Genomic DNA, 19,765 nt, shown 5'->3' with positions numbered 1-19,765 from the left:
TCATTGTTGTTTGGCAGGCCCTGGCTGGATTCGAACCGCCACCTTAGGTGTATGTGGCTGGTGCCTTAGCCACCTGAGTCACAGGCGCCGAGCCCTAACTGTACTTTAAAGTGAGAAAAGGGGGCAGGTGTGGTGGCTCATACCTACAATTCCAGCACTTTGAGAGGCTGAAACAGGACTGAGCCCAGGAATTCAAGAGTAGCCTGGGAAACTCAGTAATAACCTGTACAGGCACTACAAAAATAATTTTTTTAAAAAATCAGCCAGGAATAATGGTGTGTGCCTATAGTCCTAGCCCCTAGGGAAGCTGAGGCCGGAGGATCATTTAAGCTTAAGAATTCAAGGCTGCAGATCCTACCACTGCACCAGTCCAACCTGGGAGATGATGGAGTAAAACCCATCTCTTAAAAAAAAAAAAAAAGGAAAATTTAAGAAAAGCAGTAGATACAAAGATAGAGAGAAAAGACCCCTCAACATACAGGTTCAAAACCTGAATTCCAGTTCTAGTTTTATCACCAACTGGTTTGGTCACTGTGAACAAGATAACCATTACCTCTTTATTTACTTCCCTTAAAGACATTTATACCAATCACTAAACTACACTCCCCTTAACTTAGGTATCAAACAGCCACCTATACAGCTTCACAGTTTTTTTTATTACCTTCACTATTTCTAAGAAATGAGTCCAACCCTAAAACCTTGAAATGCAAACACAAAGTTTCCTTTAAGATTTGGCACAACAACATCAAACCAGTCAGTCACATCAAGTTAACACCAAGAGCTCATCAGCCAAAAAGTACTGGTAGTAACATTGTTGTAAAGGATAGGACTGCCACCCAAGAAGGAAATTTTAGATAAAAGCAAGCACAGGAAAACATTTAAAGGTTCACCCCTTCAACTATACAACCTAACCATGGTAGTGATGTTTGGGAAAACCTCCTCCTCTTTGGTGACTTACCAAGTCAGAAGCTTTAAACACAAAAATATCTGTAGTTGTTTTTATTCATTTCAACAAACTCTTTCTGTATTATGTGGCACTTTAGACTTTCTATGTGACAGCAGCTCACCAAAAGCTACACGACCAAAGGTCCACCACAGGGACACGTGCTCCACTTTGTGAACTGAAACCAACAGAGGTCAAACAGGGAGGCACTAACTGCCAGCGCTGTGGACATCCATGACACATCTCTGTCCCCACCTGCTCACTGCACACGAGATGCTGCTAAGTCCATCCTCCTTTCCCAGCATTTGTAACACTCCTTTCTCATGGTGATCCTACAACTTCCTGGCCCTTCTCCACATCCTTTGCTTGACCTTTAAGCGCTCTGCAGGGCATCTTTGTCTTTGTACTAAGTATTTCTGAATCAACTATCTTACCCTACCACAGCCTCAGTTATTTCTGAACTCCTGAGGAATACCAAATTTAAACTTCTACCCCACAACTCTTGAACTGCAAACCCTGCACACTTGACTGTTCTACCAGAATATTCCTACAGATTAGGGATCAGCAAACTCCTCTGTAAAGAAGTAGACAGTAATTGTTTTAGGTCCTGTGGGCTTATACGGCTTTTGTCACAACTACTCTACTTTCCCACAGTAGCACAAAACCAGCCACAGACAATACATAAGCAATTCAATGTGGGCACATTCCAAGAAAAACTTATTTACAAAAGCAGATTTAGCCCATGAACATGCCACTGGCACCAACGTCCACATACCTTAAGGCTCCACCTCTCCCTCCAATAGACCCTACACATTTTCCTTTGCCTATAAATACAAACTATTTCACAGTGAACAGCTTGTCATAGGAGCCCCTCCTCTGCACTAATTTCATCTGTGAGCTATCTACTTTGTGTAGGAGTCTTAGGAGTACTCAGTCCCCAAAACACCTCTCAAGGAATATTTCTATTGCACATTTCAGGAAGAGCAGATTTAGAAGGGCTAACTAACTTTCCAAAGTCACGTAAGTAGTAAAAAGCCAAGCTAAGATGCAAATTCAGGTATATCTGACACCAAAAATCTTGCCCTTTACCATGATCAGTCACCCACCCTAGTTCTTATCCTCAGCTTTCACCTCACTGACCTCTCACATCCAGGCCCTCTTTAGTAATTCAGGGACTCATCCCTGCTTCCAATCCTTATGATACCAGATTTTTGACTTTAGATTTCCAGGCTCTTGGTCTCAACGATTCGATGAATGAGTCAACGGACCATAGAATGAACAGTGAGATTTTATTTACAGCTCAAAGAACCAAACTGCCTTGCAAGGCAGGATGTGAGTGTTACAACTCTTATGAAAACAACTTTTACAAAGAGCCAAGCCTCTTTATAGAGCGGGATCAGCGGAAGTGTTACAGCTCCTACAAAGGACCAAGCCTCTTTGCAGAGGAGGGTCAGCGGTAGAAGTGTTACAGCTCCTACAAAAGGCCAAGCCTCTTTGTAGAGCAGGATCAGCAGTAGAAGTGTTACAGCTCCTACAAAGGACCAAGCCTCTTTGCAGAGGAGGGTCAGCGGTAGAAGTGTTACAACTCCTACAAAGAGCCAAGCCTCTTTGTAGAGCAGGATCAGCAGAAGTGTTACAGCTGTCGCTTTCTTCCTCGAAGTTCTGCAACAATCTGCGATGGTCTTGCTCTTCTGCTCTCTTCCTCTCTTGAAGGTCAGCGATGATCTGCCCCTAGGCTCTCTGCTCAGGGGTTTATATAGGGGCAGTTGTCCAATGAGCTAAGAGCTTAGCTGATTGGTCTATAAAATAGACCAGTCAGGAGCAGGATTGAAAATGGACCAATCAGGGACGCACTGGAGGAATCACCAGCGTTTTCCTCTGATCAGCCTGGTCTTTTTGTTACTGGAGCCTCTGGTGGGAGAGGAAAGCTCCCCCTTTAGCTCCAGCCTGCCAGTTTCTGTGCCAGCTGCTGCCAAGGCAGAGCCGGCTGCTCTACTGGAGCCTCTGGTGGGGAAAGGAGGCTCCCCCCTTGCTCCAGCCTGCCAGTTTCTTTGCTGGCTGCTGCCACCAAGACAGAGGTGGCAGGTTCCCCAGGCCATGCTTGGCTGAGCTGGCTGGGGCGCCACTTTTCCGGTATCACTTACTTTCATTGCTATATAGCAGAGAAAGGTAGGGGTTCTTAGAAGGCAGGCTTTGATGCCCCCCAGATGCATGTCTGCACAAGAGGGAACACCGTTGGAAAACTGCTGTTCTAAGCAGAGTTCCTTGTATCCCTGAAAGTAAAGCAAGTGAAGACTTTTAAGCAGTCTGCGTCTTCGTTTTAGGGAAGGTCCCTCTGGTACTAGAGAGCAAGTTGAATTGAAGGGGCACCATAATATAGCCCAAGTATATAGCAATGAAAATAATTTTATGGTTGGGGGTCACCACAACATAAAGAACTGTATTAAAGGGTCACAGCATTAGGAAGGTTGAGAACCACTGCTATAGATTTACTTCAAGTTACACTGTTCTGACAAAATCCTAACTGACTTTGTGTATTATGGTGCCCCTTCAATTCAACCTGCTCACCAGTACCAGAGGGACCTTCTCTAAAACGAAGACGCAGACTGCTTAGAAGTCTTCACTTGCTCTACTTTCAGGGATACAAGGAACTCTGCTTAGAACAGCAGTTTTCCAACAGTGTTCCCTCTTCTGCAGACATGCATCTGGGGGGCATCAAAGCCTGCCTTCTAGGAACCCCTACCTTTCTCTATTTTTTATCTCCACTCACTCCACTCCAACAAGAATATCCCAGGGAAAATGATGGTGGGGCAGGGCACCGTGGTGGACAGAATTCTGCCGCTCACATTGGGAGGACAGAAACCAATCACTACCTTCCTACTGCACTTCCTATCACTTCCCCATTCTCTATGGTAAGGTCATACTGAACAATTCCAATTTCCCTTGTGAACTACAAGTAAAATCCTAAGCCCTGTGCTAACCGAATGTACCCCTCTCAGCCAAGGAGACCCCCAAAACACCTTAATAAAACTGAGTTCCTAGCCAAGACCAGGGACCAGAGAGAAAAAACAAAATTACATGCATATGATTTCCCTTCATAAATATTCATGACTCCTCCTATAGCTTGCTGAATATGTCTATTTTACTAACTCATTCAGTGTAAAATCCTGTTCCCTTTTGTCTCTTCTTTGAAGCACATGTGCCTGGCTACTGGTGGGAGCTCTGCTTCCCAACCATTGAAATGGCCACAAACAAGCTGCTACCCTCAATTAATGAGAAATAAAGGTCTCCTTTTTCCAAAGTATAAACACTATTAATTTTTTTTAGTTAACACCCTTATTGTGTCACACTACTTCTTATAATCAAGCCTTTATTTAGGCTGGCCCTTCTGTCAAGAAGGTGGTCCCTTCTCAACCCAGCTTACTCCTAGTTACTCTTCAAAATTCACTTCAAGTGTAACCAAGAATTCACCTTCCATGATCATCTTCCCACCCAAAAGTGCTGTGGATGCACTACCCCACACACATATATACATGGGGTAGTGCAAGATTCACTCCTGTGTACTGTAATGACTTGCATGTCTTTCCCTCACAGGTCCATTTCTCACTTATGTATCACTTTTCGGAACCAAGTATAATGTCTGCTATAACATAACATAGTACAATGTCTGCAGTCAGAAAGGTTTTTCCATTTATTCATGTACTGAGAATTTATTGTGCATGCCTGACATCATTCTAGGAAACTAGAATTCAAAGGCACAGAGACCACTCACCGTTAAAGAGCTTAAACCATAGATTCTTTACTCCCAAGAAAACAAATATTTATCCTATACTTTCTTCCCCCAAAATAAAAAGTTAATAAATGCCGTAGAGAATTGTGATAGTGCAGCCATCACTAATAGATACAGAAACCAAGATACTTTGCTTATATTACATGTATCACATGATTTGAAAAAATTATCAGCCTAGATGTATTAGGAAACCTGATTTCTTGTACTTAGGAAAAAAAACATTACTTTTTAAAAAAGAAAACCTAGTCTTCTTAATATGACCCTTATTGATCAAGCCTAGTATAACTCTCCAATCTAACATCTCTCACCATTGCCTATGATCCTATACTCCAGCAAAACTAAACTATTTTCAAGTTCACAGAGTAATCGGCACCTTCTCTCACACCTCTATGACATCTGCATCTCCCTCCATTTGGATCTTCTTCCCATAGCTAAACTGGATGCACATGCAGTGGGAGCCACCCCTCCTCCCCTGGGTTAGGTGCCTCTCTCCTACACTCCCATGGCACTCTTCACTCAACACAGATGTTTACTGAGTGACGGAGCCATGCCCAGCACTCAGGCGTTGGATATCCATAGCAATGAACAAGAGACACGACCCAAAGGAATCTTACGGTGTAGCTTCCTGTTGAACACATCTACTAAAATCTTGCCTTATCTGTCGGCCTCTTTCTCCAAATAAACAGTAAAATTCTAGTAACAATGACAGCCTCTTTCAGCTCTAAAGCCTCAGGACCTGCACATCACATAAATAAGCATCATTAAATAAAACTGAAGTGAAGGTCAAAAAAGCACCACGTAGTTGCAGTTGGAAGCACTTGCTCTTTATGTGCTCTTTTTTTTTTTTTAAAACTCTTTCCTGTTATGGATATAAAGCTAAAAACATCATTTGTTGAAATCTTCTGACTTTGTTGGAACTGGCTTTCTTCTCTTTGCTAAATGCAAAGACAAACTATCCCTATTACCCCCGATGCCTGGTTTGTGCTCACCCCTGCATAACTAATAGTATGTACTATGTCTGAAACAGCAGTCTATCTAGATGATAATCCATAAACATTCGCTTGATGTCCAAATAACTTAATAAGTGAATGAATATGCTGTCTTTAGGTGCCTTATTCCACCTTATTCACAGCTGCTTTTGCTTTATCACATATATCTTAGGGAAAATTTCCCCAAGTAACAAAACTCTGTTATGTCAGCACTAGGCCCACTGCCCACCTGTTCTTCAAGTAGCAAACACCTTACTGCACTGTGTCCTAACTCAGCTCCCTAACTCCGCTACTCATGATTTCCTCCCCCTCTATTAAGAACCTATGTATTATAAACATGACTGATAAAATACACGCATGGAAATTTGAATTAGTTCAAATAGGCCATAAAGCAGCTATTTCCTAAGTTGTAAAATTAAAATATTTAAACTGTCACCTCTCAGGAAAAAAAATAAAAATGAAATGCTTAAATTATTTTGCTACAGCTGGATTAAAAAAATTAATTAAACTTGGGGTAGCGCCCATAGCTCAGTGGGTAGGGCACTGACCACATACACCCAGGCTGGCGGGTTTGACTCCAGCCTGGGCCGGCTCAACAATGACAACTGCAACAAAAAAAATAGCCAGGCATTGTGGCAGGCACCTGTAGTCCCAGCTACTTGGGAGGCTGAGGCAAAAGAATGCTTTAAGCCCAAGAGTTTGAGGTTGCTGTGAGCTATGATACCACAGCTCTCTATATCAGGGCGACACAGTGAAACTCTGTCCCCCCCACCCAAAAAAAATTAAAAAATTAAACTTGGCTTATTAAATAACAAATATATTCTCAACTGTCTGAAGATATTTGTAAGATGAATGCCCAGGCTGGGTGCAGTGGCTCACACCTATAATCCCAGCACTCTGGGAGGCCGAGGCGGGAGGCTGACTTGAACTCAGGAATTTGAGACCAGTCTGAGCAAGAGCAAGACCCTATCTCTACTAAAAATAAAAAAATTAGCCGAGTATTGACAAATGCCTGTAGTCCCAGCTACTCAGCAGCTTTGTGGCAGGCGCCTATAGTCCCAACGACTTGGGAGGCTGAGGCAAGAGGATCATTTGAGCCCTAAGAGTTTAAGGTTGCTGTAAGCTATGATGCCATAGCACTACCTAGGGAGACAGATTGAGGCTCTGTCTAAAATAAATAAATAAATAAATAAAAGATGGATATTCTCTACCCTTTCTGTATGAATGGGTACATTTTATGGCAGATATATATAGATGCTGCTTTGGCTGTTCTGAACCCTTTCCCCTTTCTAACCTGCAAACTAAAATTTTCCACACATCACTCTAAATCTGTGCTTCGTTACCAAGTAGAATATCTCCTTTCATCGCCTTGCTTACAGTGTCCCATTTCAATGCACACTCCAACTTGGACAGCCTTCCATCATCTCACCTCTAACTGCAGATAATCATTCCCCATTTCTGCAGCAGCAGCTTCCCATTTGAGGAGTGTTTGGTATGTTACCTCATAAATCCTCACAGCCCTAACTGGTTACTTTTACTATTTCCAAATTTTACGTATCAGAGAACTAAGTCTTAAAGAAGTTATGTTCTCCAAGGTAAAAGAGCAAATGAGGGAGAGGTCAAGGATTCAAATTTATTTAGCAGCACTCAAAATCACGCCATTAGTTTGGAGTCTCAAACTAACCATGCAATATCATTGTTGTTAAAATAATAAACATAACCTGGACGTTCCAAAGCAAGCATGACAAAAAATTCCTTCTAGAGCTGAGTATCAATTCAATATGACTATTGACAAAGTTAAGATTTCTAGCTAGAATTAAACACGTATGCTGAGAGCCCCTGGAAAAGAAAATGTCTGTTTGATGCTAATCACTAAACACCTAAACCATTATTTCTTTACCCATAAATAATATTCTGACAATTCAGGTCATCTGTCAAGCTCTCCAAAAATCTCTACACATGGGTTTGCTTTCTTCTAAAGCCAGTCTACCAAGTTTCTGCACTTAGACAAGCTCTAACCTCTATTTTAAAAGAACACAAGCCAGAAGTAACTTTCCGCAAAACCAAAAAATACATCAAGAATGTAAATACGATTATGAAAATCTGCTCAAAGAAAAGCTTCTTTATACTTCAAAATAATTTTCTATCCAGAAATACTCTAATTCTGCAAAGTTGCTCAAAGGTGTGGATACTGTGTCTCATTCACCTCTCTGAGTCTCTGTGTGGTTAGTACAGGGTTTGCTATCTAACTGGTACTAAGCTACTGACTGAATACATTAAGAGAAAAGAAGCTATAGGCTCAGTGCCTATAGCTCAAGTGGCTAAGCTGCCAGCCATCTACACCAGAGCTGACAAGTTTGAATCCAGCCCAGGTCTGCCAAACAACAACAACTACAACCAAAAAATAGCCAGGCATTGTGGCAGGCGCCTGTAGTCCCAGCTACTTGAGAGGCTGAGGTGAGAGAATCGCTTAAGCCCAGGAGTTGGAGATTGCTGTGAGACCACGGTACTCTAGCCAGAGTGACAGCTTGAGGCTCTGTCTTAAAAAAAGAAAAAAGAAGCTATAAAATCACAGAATTCTGAAAAACTAGTACAAACAATAAGTTGTCCATTTTGTATACAGAGCAAATGACAAACCTAACTGCCTTCCAGTTCTTAGATAATATAAATCAGGGAATGATCAACATTAGTCTTTAAATTCCCACAGTAGAAATAACTACATGGTTAAGAACTGTACTTGTGAGTGGCACCTGTGGCTCAATGAGTAGGGCGACGGCCCCATATATGGAGAGTGGTGGGCGCTTTGGTGGGCGCCTATAGTCCCAGCTACTGAGGAGGCTGAGGCAAGAAAATCGCCTAAGCCCAAGAGCTGGAGGTTGCTGTGAACTGTGACACTGCAGCACTCTACCGAGGGCAACAAAGTGAGACTCTGTCTCTTAAAAAAAAAAAAAAAAAAAAAAAAGAACTGTAATTGCTGGCCATCAGTTTGATTTTGCCCTAAAAAAAGTTAATATTTACATGACTAGCCATGTACTAAGAACAATGTTTTTTTTGTTTTTTTTGAGACAAAGTCTATGTCACTGTTGGTAGAGTGTGGTAATTACCATCACAGCTCACAGCAACCTCCAACTCCTGGACTTAAGTGATTCTCCTGCCTCGGCCTCCCAAGTAACTAAGACTACAGGCACCCACCACAATGCCTGGCTATTTTTGATGATGATGTTGTTGTTGTTGTCACTGTTGTTTAGCGGGCCCAGGCTGGGTTCAAACCTGCTAGCCCCAGTGCATATGGCTGGCGCCTTAGCCGCTGAACTACCGTCACTGAGCCTTTTTTTTTTTTTTGGTTCAACATAATTTAAGTGTGCCACAGCAAAAGTTTAACTATAGGTTTAAGTGGACTGTGAGGTAAAAAGGTTGCTGTGCTGTAAAAAGGTTACAGCCTGTGAGCCACATGCAGCTTGCCTAGGACATTTATCTGGCCTGCAGGGTGTTTTTGCCGCCGCTGCCTGTACTGCTTAGCAGCCGACTCGTCCTGGAACCTGCAGTCCGGCCCTCCAATGGTATGAGGGACAGTGAACTGGCCCCCTGTTTAAAAAGTTTTAGGACCCCTGCTGCAGAGTAACTCAGAAATAGGCTTCAAATCAATTCCTTCTCTCCACTTCCTCAGTCATGCCCTTAATTAAGACCTTCATCATTTATTTGTACAATATAATTATATAGTTAAAAGGACATACAGACTATTAAATCAGGCCTCTGAACTTTGTCCCTTTCACTTTACTAGCTAGACAACGGTCAGCCACTTCCTTAATGACAAACACTGGGTTATTCTCTCACTTCTGGATGACAATAATGCCTTGCTTACTGATCCTGCAACACCCTCCTGAAAAATATATATCAGATCCTTCTGTAGTTCATAAGCTTGGTGATTGAGTTTTCATGCGCATGTGTGAGATGTACCTCCCACAAATCTTGTTATAACATAAGCACATTATCTGTCTTACATGGAAAAAAAAATTCTATCAGAATCAAGTCCAAACTGCCTAATATCACAATATTTGAACCTGCCTAATATCAACTTTGTGTCTTCTACCCAGACCAACCAACACTCCACACATGATAAGAAACAGCCCATCCCATAAAACTCTTGCCTCTCATACCTCCAAGCCTCTGCATGTGAGTGGAGTCTGCTTCCCATCTTCTACTGAACTAACTTCTACAAAGGGGTCACCACATCTGGCCCACAGCCAGTTTATGTATAGTTCCTGAGCAAAGAATTGCTCTAATCTTGTTTTTCCTTCTTTCTTCTTATTTTCCCTTCTCCTCCTAAGAAACAGGATTTTTAAGTAAGGGAAATATGATGTCACTCTAGCCTGACCATGTAGACTCAACCCTGGGACCTGCTTTTAAAATCACCACAGAATTGACAGCAGGTCAGGGCTGGTCCAGGCACAGAGGAGGATTTGTGGGAAACTTGATCTGTTGTGCTAATGCCTGGATCACCCTGATTTGTCTCCAAAACAAGGACTCTTCTAAGACCAGGGAAGTAGTCTCTGATGCCTTGAGAACTCTATATATGTAAACTCTTGGGCATGGCCCACTAAATTTGTCACAGAATATGCTAACACAGTTGAATGAACCACAGCGATGCAAGTGAACATCCTGCTCCTCTGCTCCAACGCCACCCACAGTGCCCAGACAGATGGACAAGCATCAGCCTCCTCTTCTCTTCCAGGAACATGACCCCTGAGCTAACACTGCCTGGAGGAGGGCTCATCTTCTCCTGCTTCTCTCCAGGACAGCTTGTTCTACAGCTCCTTTAGCTTCTCAGCTTTTTCCTGCATCTCCCTAACTCAAGCTTTGATGGGTTCCAGCTCCAAATCCTCAATGACACCACTCCCTGGGTCACCCCAACTAGTCCCAGCTGCTCCTCCTCCTGGCTATTGGGACCTCCCAGAGGTTGGGGGATAGGCACAGGGCCAAGGCAGTTCCTCTTCAGGATCAGCCTCTCTACCTTCAACTTCTCAGAACTCACCCCTGGTGCCTCCCAGTGCCTCCCCACGGGCCAAGGCACAAGAAGGCTCCACTGCCCACCCTAGCCCAGAGCCCTAACCACCTGCAGCACCCCCCAGTTGGGGAAGAAGGGAGCGGAAGGGAGGGAAGAATACTACAGAGGCTGCATGCAGTCCTCGAAGACCAAAGTGTTTACCTGAGCAGCTCCAGGGACTTACCCTCCAGGTTCTCGGGGCATGCTGCTATGACACAATTGCAGCATCATGCCAAATGGCACTGAACTGTTGAAGTCTAACTCCACCTCATGTCTATGTCTTCAGGGCTTAATATGGATATCAGTACAGAGCAGTATTTGACAAATGCTGAACCAATGAACTAACCAAATGAAGCAGCTCGAGCACCAGGGAAATACATAAATGGAAAGGATCAGATCGTTAGTAGTAAAAACATTAGCTAAGTCAATTCAAGACACGACTACTATACTGTTAATAGTAACTGTACATGCAACCTCAAAGGCTGAGATCATAAATACTATACTTCACAAGAACACACTGAGAAGCACAAAAACTAAATAACTTGCCAAAAGTCACATGGCCAAAGGCAGAGAGCCAATATTTGAACAGCCCCCCTCCCAAAAACATTTGAACCCAGGTGGTCTGTTTCCTATACAAAACACTTTTTCTACAACAGACCAACTTCTCTACATAAATAGTATCTAGACACTTTCAATTACTAATGCCTGATAATTCAGGAGAAGAATAAAATTTAACTTCTGACCTATTATTTAACTTTGATAAATTAATGTCAATTTCAGGAGGTTGGGGGAGATTAAATGGATATTCAAAATTAGCACTAGGCTAAAATGTCTTGGAATAACCACAAACTAAAAACTTTTTTTTAACTTTTTTTTAAGAGTCAATCCTTCAGAAACCATCAAAAAATTAAACAACTTAATTAACAGATGATGCCACTGAAAGGAAGGCAGCTGCAGTCACAGCATGAGCCCCTTGTTTGCCAGCTAAGCTAAAGCAAACTGGTGGATGAGGTAGTTACTTGTCTTTAAGCCTCAGCCTGAGTAGAACAGAGTCCAAAAGCTGATCATGTATATTAACACCTCAGCTTCAGCCAGAGAACACCACAATTGTTTCCAGAAGCAGAAAAGAAATATTAAAAACTCTACTTTAAAAAAAAAATCAATTAATCTAATCTTTTTTCATAATCAAGGTATAAATTATGCACAGTTGGAGTCTAAGAAGTTAAGTGTCCAAAAGCTTGAGTTAGGACTATGATCTTAGCCAAATTCAACTATAATATAGTCTATTTAAGACGACAATAATTTCAAAGAATTTGTACCATACAGAACACATTTTCTGGCTACAATACAATTTTCTTTTTAGGCTAGTCAAATGATACAATATAATTTTAGAAATAAGTCACAGGACACATTTAGAAAAATGCATTTGGAATTTATCAAGCACTTTAAGTCATGAATCAAAGTACTCTTAGAAATTAGAAAAGGTTTAAATATTGAACATACTTATTGAATGGAACAATAAATGCTTTATGAACTAAATAACAAAAATACTTCATGTCAAGATTTAGCCCTCATGTAAAGAAAGATTCCCTAAAACAAAAAATATAAAATTAAGGAAAAGGAATTAAAAAGTTTATAATATTAAAATCAAGACAAAACACCACAAAGATACAAAGACAAACCACAAACTAGAAGAAAATATTCATACTATATAATGATAAAGGACAATAATCCACAAAGAATAGCTATAAACCAATTAAAAAAAAAAAGAAAAGGAAATTAGACCTACACAGGTCTTTCCCACAAGACACGCAGATGGCAAATACACTAAAAGAGGCTCAACATCATCAGTAGCAAAGGAAGCTCAAATTAAAGCCATGACAGGCTCAGTACCTGTAGCTCAAGCGGTTAAGGTGCCAGCCACATACACCAGAGCTGGCAGGTTCGAATCCAGCGCAGACCTGCCAAACAACGACAACTACAACCAAAAAATAGCCAGGGGTTGTGGCGGGTGCCTATAGTCCCAGCTACTTGGGAGGCTGAGGCAAGAAAATCGCTTAAGGCCAGGAGTTGGAGGTTGCTGTGAGCTGTGATGATACAGCACTCTACCTAAGGTGACAGCTTGAGGCTGTCTCAAAAAAAAAAAAAATTACATGAAATTCACATTTCTGTGTCCAGATAACAGTTGTATTAGGCACAGGCAGCTCATTCCCAGGAGTTGAGGGTTGCCGTGAGCTGTGACACTATGGCACATGCGGACATAGTGTCCATGGCTGCTCTTACCTTATAGCAACAGAGCTAACTCCTTGTGATAGAAGCTATATGTGGCCCACGAGGCCATTTACTGTGTGGCCCTTTACAGAGAGAATTTGCAGGCCCTTTACTTAAGAGCATAACTGAGGACTTAGTCCAGGTTGACTGAGTTTTCAGAATCTATGCCTTACACACATCTTATACATGTCCTTTTGTATTTCTTCAGAGTTTAATAAAATCATTTCTTGAAAAAGACTAAACATATTAAGTCTATTTCTCTGGTAAATATTGCTGTTAAAGCCCCACACTTCTCCTCCATACTAATGACCCACTTTAAAAACAGCATGTACACAACCAGGAGCACTAAACCAGTAACAGCAAAACAATCTACAATTTCTTTTGACTCAAGTACAATTTTACGAAAAGAAAAGGACAGGACAGAATAGGGCAGGAAAGAAACAAAAGACCCATCTAGCTAAGAGCTATAAATTGGTGGAGAGATGTTACTGCCTTGCTTAGTGCCCTGGACTGTTAACATACAGTAGTACAGCCAGCTGGTCAACCACTAACTACAGAATCTTTAAAAAAAAAAAAATAACAGAGCTACATCCAATTGTTTTCCTATCTTTTTTAAAGAGATGAATGCATCATGAATTATGTTACCTTTCAGCAGGAACTGTCCAACGTTAGCGTATGGGTTCCCAAACCAAGTTCCCTCATGACTTTCTTCAATATGAACTGCTGCTGCCTTTGAATAGTTAACAATATTAATTAAATAATGGTAATGGTTGAAGGTGGTGATGAATACACAGGAATTCATTATAACATTCTGGTTTTGTATATATCTGAAAACTCATACAAACTTTTAAAATAAAATTAAAGATGTTTTAATCATTTAATATTAAATAATTTTCTATTATATGGGTATTTAACAGTTATAGAACCCTCATTTGTGTATCTTTCAAAACCCATGCAAAATAAGTTTTCCATCACCTTTACTATTGACAACTAAAAAAAAAAGATGCTTTTTAAAATATCTATATTAAAGCTTTCATCAATGACTGAGAAAGTGAAAGGACATTCATCTATAGGAAAATCATAAAGTTGTATTACCTTAAAGTCTTTCCAATCCTTGTTGGGAAGGTCCCAACACAAATACTTCTTTAATTTAATGTTTAAGAAAGCTTTGTAGGGTGGCATCTGTGGTTCAGTGGGTAGGGCGCTGGCCCCATATACTGAGGGTGGCAGGTTCAAACCCAGCCAAACTGCAACAAAAAATAGCTGGGCATTGTGGCAAGAGCCTATAGTCCCAGCTACTCGGGAGGCTGAGGCAAGAGAATCACCTAAGCCCAGGAGTTGGAGGTTGCTGTGAGCTGTGACACTATGGCACTCTACCAAGGGTGATATAGTGAGACTCTGTCTCAAAAAAAAAGAAAAGGCTTCGTAACTAGTTGTCCACGTGCCAGTCTTTATGAAGACAGGTGGTGGACTACTCCTCTGACAGAAGGCAGCTGGTTCATCACTGAAGGAAAGCTGTGCCCGTTGTTCCTCTGTGTAAAAGCAGTAGATAGATGCAAACATCCCATTCTGTGTGTGCTGCCATTTTACAAATTGAGACAAGATGCTGGACGGACTGAATACCCACAGTCCCTGTGTTACAAACATCTGCATACACTTGCATACAACTTGTGCAAGTTCTAAGTATGAACAGAGGCTATTACAACAGGCTATTAGGTATGTATGAACAGAGGCTATTACAGGTATTAGGTAAATGCATCTGTTCCAACTTACATAGTAATTCAACTTAAGAACAAATCTACAGAATCTATCTCATTTGTAATCTGGGGACTGCTCATACTTTGAAAACTGGCAAATGTTATTTCTAAATTCTGAGGTAATCTAGAAACATTTAATGATTATCTTTCCTGAAGTATATAAGACTAGTGCAATCATAGTGCCATGCTAGGAAATAGTGGTTTAAAAACTTAACATATTAGCCCAAGATCATGCCCTTAACCATCTCATTCCACAATAGTTACTCAACTTTCAAACTGAGACTCACTGTCACCTTTATGACCCACACTTTGAAAACCGATGCCTTGCTACTTGAAAAGGAGTCCCATAGACCACCAGCACTGGCACTACCTGAGAACTTGCTAGATATGCAAGTCAGAGGAGTCCTCCTGAGATTTCACAAGAACCCCCTCAGTAATCTAAGTGCACATTACAATTTGAGAAGCCTACATACACTATTTTGAGGCCATTTATCTACTCCAAATATATATCCTGGTACCGTAAAACTGAGCTGTGATCCATGATCCCAAGGCAAGGGCTGGCAGGCCATGCCCCAGGTGGCCATAAAAAGTGGCCTGACCTTTCTCCTGTGCCCATCCTTAGTCCCACTCCTTTAGCTTTACCTCCCCTCTTGAACAGCCTAACCATACTGACATGTCTGTAACATGTCAGACATGTTACTCCTAGAGTAACAGACAACCAGGCAGTGACAACACTTAACATCCCCCAAGGGCCTTGAAAGGTGCCAGGGCAGCTAAAGACTGCTTCAGGCTCATCCTCTGATCCTAAACTGGACATGCGTTCAAAACACTGGTGCTCTGTGAATTAGAGATGTCCCTACATTGAGGGAATGGATGGAAAACCTGGCTTAGGTTTCCCTCTCTTGATACTAGAAATCAAATTTAAGATGTAAACCAATCTGCACATTCCCACCAACCTCTAGGCTTTGCTTGTGCTTTTCTTCTCCCTAGAACCTTCCCCTCAACCTCCCCTCTTCACCAAATTTCTATTGGTCCCTCAGAGTGTGCTGTAGCCCTCCTACCAGCACAGCAGTGCCCTGCAGCCTTGCACTGCACTGTGACCAGCTGAGGGCAGGGATGATGGGACGGGAGCAATTGGACCTACTGAGTCTGGGCCACAGATCAACACATAATGACTGTTTCCACTAAATCTCTCAGTTCAATCAGGTATTTGTAAGTTAAAATATTTAATGGTCTTCTACGCAGTGTACCGCAGCTTCACATGTCACCACTTAAACCCATCTCATAGCCCCACACTATCTTATAGACAGGTTTCACAATAAGCCCATTAAATTAGCTCCATCATCTGTCCAGCGGTAAAGATTCCAGAAAAAAATTCAAACTTTAAACAGCAAGGATACCTGCACCAATGGTTCTTAAATGCAGATCCACATAACAGTGTGTAAGTTCCTGATGAGGGTTGCTTACTCTAGCCAGCACTATCCAACAGAAGTTTCTGGAATGATGAAAGTGTTTTGCATATGCACTGTCCAATGTGGTAGCCACTAGCCACCTGAAATTGTCTAGTGTAACTGAGGAATGGGACTTTTAATTTCATTGAACTGTAATTAATTTCAATTTAAATAGCCACATGTGGCTAGTGGTTACTATCTAGATATAAGGTTCTGGTCTACACTATGGAGTTAAATAAAAAGAAATCTTTGGCTTAACTGCAGGCTATGATATACAATCCAACCTTTCTCTTAAAAAAGACTTAAAAAAAGAAACGACAGAATATTTTTTAAACTTTTTTGTTTTTGCTGTATTTATGCTTTTTTTATGTCAGTTTAATATAAAGGTATGGACAGTTAGGTTACACTGCATGCATTTTAGGTAGAGCCCAAGTTGTAATTGTGCCCCTCACCTAGAAGGTGTGCCATATACCCTTACATTGCACCTGTCAGGTGAGAGCACACCAATCCCTCTCTCTCCCTCTTCTCCCCTCTGCCCATTTGAGTTTAACTGTGTTTTTCTCTTCCGTGTGTTTCTCCATCTACTGGTTTCATATCAGTATTGAGTACACTGCTTTTCCTTTCTTGTGATACTTTACTAAGAAGAATGTGAAGAACCTAAGAACTAAGAACCTATCCAGGTTAATACAAAAGATGTAGTCTCCTTTTTATGATTTAATAGTATTCCATAGTGTATATATATACACACCAGTTTATTAATCCATTCCTGCATAGATGGGAACTTGGGTTGATTCCACATCTTGGTGATTGTAAACTGAACTGTGATAAACATTCTGGTGCCTATGTCCTTATGGTAAAATGATTCTTTTTTCCTTCTATGTAGATACCTAGAAATGAGATTATGGGATCAAATGGAAGGTCCACTTTTAGTTCTTTGAGGATTCTCCTTACTTCTTTCCAAAAAGGCTATACTAGTTTGCATCCCACCAACAGTGTCTAAATGTTCCTTTTTCTCTACATCCAATTTTTTAAATCTTAAAAGCAACCTCAAACTGAAAAGACAAGAAGGAAATATCACGGCAAAATTAAAGGAGAAACCAGAAACTCAGAAAGTTAAACAAGCACAGAAACCATCTTTTCCCAGAAGGCTTTTACCAATTCTGAAAAGTTTCAACTCTCATTTTCACAACAGTCCAGGGAAGGGGAGGAATCAAAGGGCGGTCTTCCAAGGTACCCACCCTTACCACAGGAAGCATGACCTCTGCTGCTTCTACCTTTCCCTATTCTCTTGCCCTCTCCTACTCCTGCTCTTCTCTTTTTCTAAGATAAAGTCTATACTTTTATATCCTAATCTTGGCCTAGAGAAATTCTTTTCCCACCTCTTGTGTAGGGCACCTACTGAGCTTTCTAACCATCCGGCCATTCTGTCCCTAAAGCCAATCATTCCCAAGAGACATGAGAATCTATGTACAGAAATCCATAGAACTTATTTGTAATAACCCAAAACTGGAAACAATTCTCCACAAATACATCTATACATTCATTGTAATCCCAAACATCTGGAGGAATTATTTTAGAAGCTGACAAGTAATTCCAAAACACATACAGATCTGCAAAGGGTCAAGAATAGCCAAGGTACCTCATTGTGAAGAACTGCACAATGGTAGGATTTATTATCAAGTGTGATCCTGCGAAATAAATACTTGGTTTCCTAGCATAGAACTCCTAAAATCTTTGGAATGTTGACCAGTAGCCTCAGGATGGAGCTTCTAACCAGAAACACCAAGACCAACTCTCAGAAGGGGAGAGGGGCTAACAGTCAGATCATCTAAGGCCAGTGATTTAATCAGTCATGCCTCTCTAATGAAGCCTCCACAAAAACCCAAGACAAGTATGGAGAGTTTCTATGGTCAGGGAAATTTGTGGGAGTTCCTATTGGGTGGGGCAACCAGGAAAGACGCGGAAGCTCCGTCCCTTCACTCATACCTCACCCTGTATCCTTTGTAATACCTTTCAGAATAACCCAGTAAACATGTTTCCCTGAGTTCTGTGAGCCACTCCAGCAAATTAATCAACTCAAAAGGGGTTTCTGAGAACCCCAACATGAAGCCAGTCAGTCAGGAGTTCTGGAGGCTCAGACCTGGGACTCATGGGGGAAGTCTTGGGGACCAAGGCCTTAGCAACCTCCAGGTAGACAGCATTAGGCAGCATTAGAACTGAATTGGAGGACACCCAACTGCTGTCAACTTCAGAACTTCTTTCTTGCAACCTGGCAGGGAGAAATCCCCAGACATTTCGGGGTCACAAAAGTTTTCTGTGTTGGCTAGGCATGGTGGCCTATAATCTTCGAACTTTGGGAGTTTGAGAAAAGCCTAAGCAAAAGCAAGACCCTGTCCCTAGAAAAAATTGAAAAGTTAGCAGGTACGGTGGCCCACTTGGTCCCAGCTACTTGGGAGGCTGAGGCAAAAGACTATTCTGCTCAAGTCCAGGACTTTGAGGTTGGTGAGCGATGATGATGCCACTGTACCCTAGCCCGGGAGATAAGCAAGACCTTATCTCAAAAAAAAAAAAAAAAATGGTGTCATATGTATTGATTGTAGAGAAGAAAAAAAGCACTATTTGAGTTTTTCCTAAACATAAAGCTATAATAATCTAGACAGCTTAGTACCAGTGAAATCAAGTAGAGTCTAAAATCAGACACATATACATATAGACCCTTGATTTACAACAAAGGCAGCACCATAGAACATCAGGGGAAAAGATGCTCTTTTCAATAAATGGTGTTAAGAAAATTAGATGACCACATGTTTTAAAAAATTGGCTCTTCTTTACACTATACACCCAAACCAATTCCAAGTGAATTATAAAGTTAAAGAGGAAAGGCAAAATTATAAAATACTTAAAAAGAAACAGAGGAATTAGTTCACGAGCTCAGGGTAGGGAGCACTAACCATAAAGGAAGAGACGGATGAAGCAGAATACATTAAACCTCTGTTTATCAACAAAAACACCACAAGGAGTCAATGAAACTAAACACCACAAATGAAGGAGATAGTGGCAAAACATATAAAAAAGAACTTGTGTCCTGAATGCATAAAGAAGCCGCAAATCAATGAAGGAAAAAGAAACACCAGAAGACCTAATAGAAAAATAGCCAAATGGCCAGTGAAAGTATTTTTTAAAAAGTACAACCTTTTTGGCTCGGCGCCTGTGGCTCAAGTGGCTAAGGCTCCAGCCACATACACCTAAGGTGGCGGGTTTGAATCCAGCCCAGACCCACCAAACAACAATGACGGCTGCAACCAAAAAATAGCCGGGCGTTGTGGTGGGCACCTGTGGTCCTAGCTACTTGGGAGGTGGAGGCAGGAGACTCGCTTGAGCCCAGGACTTGGAGGTTGCTGTGAGCTGTGAAGCCATAGCACTCTACCCAGGGAGACAGCTTGAGGCTCTGTCTCAAAAAAAAAAAAAGTACAACCTTTTTTACAATCAGGAAAAAGCTATTTAAAACCATAAAGTGGTA

At 41.4% G+C, this 19,765-nt stretch overlaps 1 protein-coding gene and 1 non-coding gene across 4 annotated transcripts in view; one reads left to right on the top strand and one right to left on the bottom strand.

Annotated features, from left to right (window-relative positions):
* The window catches only part of PTK2 (protein tyrosine kinase 2), a 325,228-nt gene that overhangs the window by 294,088 nt on the left and 11,375 nt on the right, over positions 1-19,765 (bottom strand). For 2 of the 3 annotated variants that reach the window (XM_023514950.1, XM_012807025.2), the window contains exon 1: positions 13,683-13,844. In XM_023514950.1, the coding sequence (XP_023370718.1) occupies positions 13,683-13,839 (157 nt within the window). In that variant the 5' untranslated portion in view covers positions 13,840-13,844. Of the gene's footprint in view, positions 1-13,682; positions 13,845-19,765 lie in introns of those variants that run through there. The other variant, XM_023514953.1, reaches the window with a different exon arrangement.
* LOC111726374 lies at positions 9,621-9,724 on the top strand. Its single transcript, XR_002774162.1, has one exon. It is a non-coding gene; the product is annotated as a small nucleolar RNA U13 (small nucleolar RNA).

Source organism: Otolemur garnettii, unplaced genomic scaffold (genome assembly GCF_000181295.1).
Source record: "Otolemur garnettii isolate 467f Iridium unplaced genomic scaffold, OtoGar3 scaffold00062, whole genome shotgun sequence".
Classification (NCBI taxonomy): Eukaryota; Metazoa; Chordata; class Mammalia; order Primates; family Galagidae; genus Otolemur; species Otolemur garnettii.
This window is presented reverse-complemented; position numbering and strand designations above follow the sequence as displayed.